At 40.9% G+C, this 7,223-nt stretch overlaps 1 protein-coding gene across 2 annotated transcripts in view; it reads right to left on the bottom strand.

Moving 5' to 3' along the window:
• Positions 1-7,223, bottom strand: part of EPB41L4A (erythrocyte membrane protein band 4.1 like 4A) — a 269,890-nt gene that overhangs the window by 107,201 nt on the left and 155,466 nt on the right. For both annotated transcript variants that reach the window (XM_017889282.1, XM_017889281.1), the window contains one exon: positions 84-181. In XM_017889282.1, the coding sequence (XP_017744771.1) occupies positions 84-181 (98 nt within the window). The remainder of the gene's footprint in view (positions 1-83; positions 182-7,223) is intronic.

A 7,223-nucleotide genomic window follows, 5' to 3' on the forward strand; every position in this document is an offset into this window, starting at 1 on the left:
AAAAAAAAAAAAAAAAAAAAAAAAAAAATTGCAAATACTTTCTCCAGACATTTCTGAGGCAAATATGTTTAAGTGGCACCTACACTGGATGGCATACGCTCCCAGCTGAGCGGCAGTTTTGACGGGGCAGGGCAGGCGGCCCTGAAGGACATCTTGTTTCACCTGCAAGAAAAACTGATATCTAAAAGAGAAACAAAAAGAGAGATTAACGATCTCTTACACTACTCAAACTTGATATTTTAGACCCTACTCAAACCTGATGTTTTAGACCCTGATAATCAAGGTTAACAACCAATCACCTTCAATTAAAATAAAGCCACCCCCCACTCTTGTGTGAGGGGGCTGTTGAGTGAACAGGAACTACTCAAACATACCTTACAGAGGCAATACAGGGTTGTGGCTAAAAAGTGCGGCTTTCAAGTTCAACTGCTTGGCTTACTTCCCAGCCCCGGCATTCACTACCTCTGTAGCCTTGGGCTGCTGCTTAACCTCTCCAACAGCCAGCCTCCCCACCTGCAAAACTGGAACAGTTGATAGCATTCACCTCACAAGGTGAATGCAAAGGATAACTCCAAGCTCTTTTAAGCTATCATTTATCACTGCCACTGCCACCACAACATGCTCTTACTGGGAGGAATAAATCACAAAGACCCAACCTATATTACATAACACTCTGCCTATTATCTGCTCATTCCAAGTTGCCAAAAGAAAACCTGTTATAACAGCAATGCCATGCACTGTTCTTAACACTATATGATAACTCATCCTAATTAATTTATGTATAATAACTTAGGTTAAGACTTTAAAAATGAAGTCAGTACTATTATTTTCTCCATTGTGCAGATGAGAAAACTGATAGACTCAGAGGGGAAATAACTTGTCCAGGACCTCACAACGAATTAGGCAGCAGAGTTAGAGCTAGAACCCAAGCAATCTGACCCTAGAACTCTCTCAATCAGGATGATATGTAACTTTGATTAGTTCTGTTTTCTTATTCAGCTATTCTGCCAGTGGACTGAGAGGGGCCAGAGGTTTATGAACCAACATAATTAACCATCCACATCATCCTTGGATGCTAGCACTTACACACACGCACACACACTCTCACACACTTCAGCCTGTCCTTTTGTGACTTCTGTTTCTTTTTTTTTTTTTTTTTTTTGAGACGGAGTCTCGCTCTGCCGCCCAGGCTGGAGTGCAGTGGCCGGATCTCAGCTCACTGCAAGCTCCGCCTCCCGGGTTTACGCCATTCTCCTGCCTCAGCCTCCCGAGTAGCTGGGACCACAGGCGCCCGCCACATCGCCCGGCTAGTTTTTTGTATTTTTTAGTAGAGACGGGGTTTCACCGTGTTAGCCAGGATGGTCTCGATCTCCTGACCTCGTGATCCGCCCGTCTCGGCCTCCCAAAGTGCTGGGATTACAGGTTTGAGCCACCGCGCCCGGCCTGTGACTTCTGTTTCATAAGGTGACTCGATGTCATTGGAAAGGGTAGAAAAAAACAAAGGAAATGAACTATAATAATCAGTTATGATAAATATCTCTTCTCCAAATGCTCACAACCAAAGCCCTTAGTGAGGAAATGTTACATTTGTGTTAGCTATTAGATGCTACATTGATTATTTCAAAAAGATCGGTATCAACTTTGATTGCAACCATATGTTTCAGAGAAAATTTGCTCAATGTCCCACTGCCCATTTCAGTAAGTGGCACCCCCACCTTCAGCTGTCCAAGTAAAATAAACTGGGGAACAATGTGTAATCATCCCTGGCACCCACATTCAATCACCAAATATGCTGTTTCTGAAATCTATACTCCTCTCGATCCCCTAGACCAGGTCACTCTCTCCTAAATTTCTAAAACCTCCTCCTAACTGTTCTGCCATCACTCATACTTACTTTCCTTCCAAACCTCCCAAGAGGTAAGTAGGTTCTTAAGATGAAAACAGGATCATGTCACTCTTTCCATTGAAAAAAAAAAAAAAACCCTCAAAAGACTTCCCTTTGCCTTTAGGATAAAGTTCAAGCTCCTTAAGATAGCTTGTAAGACTGACTTCTTACTTCTGCTTAATTCTTGGGCCACTTCTTGCCACTGATCAGTGACCACCCTGTTCCATAATTTGCATACCTTTTCCCAACCCTATTTAACTATTTTCAATTCCCTGAATGTTCATCTGAGCTATTAAATCCACTTGATAATGATCATCTGTGCTCCTCTTGGAGAAGAGAAAAGTAGAGTCAAGTAAAATTAGGAGAACTTAAATACAAAACCTTATAAACAAGGGTGGGCGTGGTGGCTCACACATGTAATGCCAGTACTTTGAGAGGTTGAGGCAAGCGGATCACCTGAGATCAGGAGTTCAAGACCAGCCAGGCCAACATGGTGAAACCCTTTCTCTACCAAAAATACAAAAGTTAGGAAAGGTGGCGCATGTCTGTAGTCCCAGCTACTTGGGACGTTGAGGCAGGAGAAATCACTTTAACCCAGGAGGTGGAGGTTGCCATGAACTGAGATTGCGCCACTGGACCCCAGCCTGGGTGACAGAGCAAGACTCTGTCTCAAAACAAACAAACAAACAAAAAACCTTATCAACAAAAGAGACAACTGTGAGAATTATCACTGCTTGCTGCTGGAAACTTGCACTTTACTACACCCTCCTCCTTCTCTATTGGCATCTTCAAATTTCTTTTCCTGAAGTGTATTTTTTAAAGAAAGGGGTCAGAGATGCAAGTGTCTCTTTCTCTATTAAGACTTTGAGACTGTGCATGGTGGTTCCCACCTGTAATCCCAGTACTTTGGGAGGCTGTGGAAAGAGGACTGCTTGAGGCCAGGAGTTTGAGACAGCGTAGGCAATATAGTGAGACCCCCATCTCTACAAAAAATAAATTAGCCAGGCTTGGGGGTATATGCATGCAGTCACAGCTACTTGGGAGGCTGAGGCAGAAGGATCGTCTGAGCCCAGAAGGCTGAGGTTGCAGTGAGCCGTAACTGCACCACTGCACTCCAGACTGGGCAACAGAGTAAGACCTTCTCTCAAAAAAAAAAAAAAAAGACTTTAACATCTGACTAGACCATCAAATCTTTTGCCAAATACAGAAATGATAGACATCTGCTTCAAAGACAAAAGGAGAGGAACAGAGGAACAGAGAGATTAAAAATATATAGTAGAAAACAAAGAGCTAAAACACAGACAAACAGATACAAAGAAACAGGAGCCACATCACATTGGCAACTGCATTCCTAGTATCTAGGGCTCAGCACATAGGAGCTGTTTAATAAATACTTGTTGATTTGCAAGTTGGCTACATGGATAAACAGAGAGAAAATTCTAAAAACTGGCAACATTATTTGCTGTCTCTGAGAAATTCATAAAGAAAAAAACACCTATTCAAACTTCCCTAGTTAGCCTGCCCTTTAAAGATATCACAGATCTTTAACTCCCTGCATTAAAAAAAAAACACATCAAAAATTGAAAGCAAACTATTTTAATTTAAAACTTGATTTTATTGTATCTAGCATCTTACTAGAGTCATGAGGCAAATTTGTGATAAAGCAAAATCATATTTTCATATGCTAAACATTTTATAGTGTCTCAGGGCCTATTTTAAGTTAACTATATATTGCTTATTTTGTTTATTTTATGGGGCTTATAGTAAATTTAGCATTTTATTTAAATTAGAGCAAGTTAGAGTTGCTGAGTCTTTCCTTCTATGTCATTCTGATTAAAGCTATGAATGAATGCTTGAGTCCTTGTTTATCTCTGGCTTTAATTAGGGTGAACCTATGTGCCAGTTTGCCTAGGAGAGTACTAATTTATGCCTATTATGAATATATAATTATTAATAACTCACTTCATCATTCTCTAAAGCGTCAAAGTTTGGACAATAAATTATACTGTGACTCTAGTTATACTGTACCATACTGGGGGGAAAATGCTAACTAAAAATATCTACTTAACAAGGAAGTTTCCAGAATACATTGCGGTATACAGCAGAGGCTTCATGAAGCAGTTTCTGGTTACCTCCTTTTGTAAACTAACAAACCGATGTATATGCACTGCCCCTGAGACTTTGATTTCTAGGTGGGGAGGAGTGTTCTATCTTCCACTCTATCTGTACTTAACACGCCACCACCACCAGTACAACACAACAGACAGGCCTGAAATGTTGGCCTCACAGTTTTCTATTTATCTAATGTGTGTTGAAAATAGCTAAACTGATACCAAGGATGTACAAGTCGTTGAGATCCATTAACAATTTAACAATTAGAGGCAAGAAGAACAGACAAGGATTTTTTTAAAGAAGGGGTAGAGAGACAGAAGCTCAAAACAGAAGGCTCCTGTGACATTCCTGGCCAAAAACAGTCGCAAATGCTCATACCAAAGAATCCTACAGTGCACCTTCTAACGATGTGAGACCCTGCTGAGAAAATTGAAGGAGGTAGGGACAGGGAGGAGTTTGATTTCAGGTGATAGGTGAATGTGAAACAGGAGAATCTAGAGGAGAGTACCAACCTATACAGAGGTAATAAGGGGCGTGATCATTACCTTCATCCCACAAAGAGCAGGAACACAGCATTTTATCTAACCAGTCTTGATAAAATTTAAATGTGAGAGTCAAAGGGAAACATTTAAATCATAACATGATATTATATAATGCAGAAAATGGCACACAGGACTTAGCAGAAAAACAGTAGAGAAAAATCATAACTCTTTCACCTCTAAAGTTGAAAACCAATGATGAAAATATGGAAACAAATAGCAGTAACATCACCTTACATTTAGATAGTCCTTTAAAGCTCACAAAGTCCTTTCACTTCCATAAGAAAATGTAACCCTCAACTCTGAGGTAGATGAGGACCATTACCTTCAGTGAAAGGAGGAGACAGGGACTCAGGAAGTAAGCACAGGACTGAAGGTCACACAGGAAGTGAAGAAGCTAAATAAAAAAAAACCCACCTCACTTTGGGAGGCCGAGACGGGTGGATCACGAGGTCAGGAGATCGAGACCATCCTGGCTAATATGGTGAAACCCCATCTCTACTAAAAAAAATACAAAAAACTAGCCGGGCGAGGTGGCGGGCGCCTGTAGTCCCAGCTACTCGGGAGGCTGAGGCAGGAGAATGGCATAAACGCGGGACGCGGAGCTTGCGGTGAGCTGAGATCTGGCCACTGCATTCCAGCCCGGGCAACAGAGCGAGACTCCGTCTCAAAAAAAAAAAAAAACCCACCTTCACCAAGGGAAGATTCTGGGTTGCAAAAAGAAGACAAGAACTTAATGTTAATCCTCAGCAAAATGCTGTGAAATATTATTTAAAAAACTAAGAAAAAAAATCAAACACCTGTTTTGAGACTCTAAAAAGTATTATGAATGAGTCATTTGGAAGTAACATTATTTTCTTTTTTTAGAAAGAGTTTTAAGATCCTTAAAAGTTCAGGGAAATTCCAATGGCATTTCAGATAGGGCTGTCAGCAAGACAACTGACAGATTTTCACTTCAGGCAGGCTGAAACCTGATCTTGCCCTGGTCACCACTGAATCTCCTTTTACTCAGCACACTGGAACATGGTACTCCAGATAGTTACAGAATGAAGTGTAAGTGCATTCTGTCTTGACATACAATTTCAAGAAATGCAGGCTAGAGGGGATAGTAAAATGATTCATAGTTAAATCAACACCTACAATAAGAAGGGTCTGATTACTGGATTGACTTAAACATACAAAAAGACCTATCTCATGGCTCCAAGCTGGTCTTTTCCTAATGTTTTAATTAATAATTTGAAAACATAAAACAATAATCATTATTTCCATGTCAGCTACCTTTATCATTATTGAACACTTACATCTTTGCATTAGGGTAAGTACTTTGCAAGTACACTCTTACATATTCCTCCAAGCATCTTTTTGAAGAAATACTATAATGCCATTGCACGGATGAAAAAACTGAGACTTTACAAAAGGCTATGCAATCTTCTCAGGATTACAGAACTAGTGAATGACAAAGCAAGGATGCAGACCTCAGCCTTTCTGACTCCCAAGCCTGTCTTTCTAACCAATATATGTATTATACTTATCAAATCTGTGGAGGATACAGAGCTATGAAGGACAGGATGTCACGTTTTGAATTAGAACTGAAAATCAGTTTAACAGACCTCCTGAGGACACACATTATTTATAGTACTAATAAAGAAAAGAGAGATCAGATTTATTCTGTATAGACCATCAGGGAATTATTTCTTATTGAATTTCTTAGTGCTTTTCAAAGTAGGTTCCTACCTAAAAGTGCTTAATAAGAAGCTGGTTGATGTATCAGAAATGTTCTACAAGGGTGGAGTACAGAATATATGACCTCAAAGTCCCCTCAATTTCATTTACTTCAGAAAACATCTTAGAACACAAGTGGGACTCCAAGTTGATGATTCTATTAACTTACATTTTTCATAATCTGAAACTTTATTTTTCTATCACATTCATTCCAGATCTTTTTTTCTACATCAGTGTCCTTCTGAAATACTGCATATATTAATAGCATGACCATGTATATACCTGAGAAGTTCCCTGTAGCATTATCTGTATTTTTTTTTCTTTTTTTTCTTTTTTTCTTTTTGAGACAGAGTCTAGCTCTGTCACCTAGGCTGGAGTGCAGCGCCACGATCTCGGCTCACTGCAACCTCCACCTCCCTGGTTCAATTCTCCTGCCTCAGCCTTCCGAGCAGGAGTAGCTGGAAGTACAGGAGTCCGCCACCACGCCCAGCTAATTTTTGTATTTTTTTAGTAGAGACAGGGTTTCACTGTGTTGGTCAGGCTGGTCTCGAACTCCTGACCTCATGATCCGCCCACCTTGGCCTCCTAAAGCTCTGGGATTACAAGCGTGAGCCACTGCGCCCAGCCCTAATTTTTTTAAAAAAGGAAACAACCTGGATGGCCAAAACATACAGTTAATTATGGAATACAATGCAGCAGTAAAAAGACTGGGTTACAGCATTTTGGGAGGCCGAGGTGGGTGGATCACCTGAGGTCAGGAGTTTGAGATCAGCCTGCCCAACATGGTAAAACACTGTTTCCACTAAAAATACAAAATATTAGCTGGGCGTGGTGGTGGGCACCTGTAATTCCGCTACTCGGGAGGCTGAGGCAGGAGAATCGCTTGAACCCAGGAGGGAGGGGTTGCGGTGGGCTGAGACCCCCCCCCTGACCCCCCCCCGGGGGGATGAGTAAAACCCCCTAAA

The sequence above is a fragment of the Rhinopithecus bieti genome, unplaced genomic scaffold (assembly GCF_001698545.2).
Source record: "Rhinopithecus bieti isolate Rb0 unplaced genomic scaffold, ASM169854v2 scaffold_18418, whole genome shotgun sequence".
Lineage (NCBI taxonomy): Eukaryota > Metazoa > Chordata > Mammalia > Primates > Cercopithecidae > Rhinopithecus > Rhinopithecus bieti.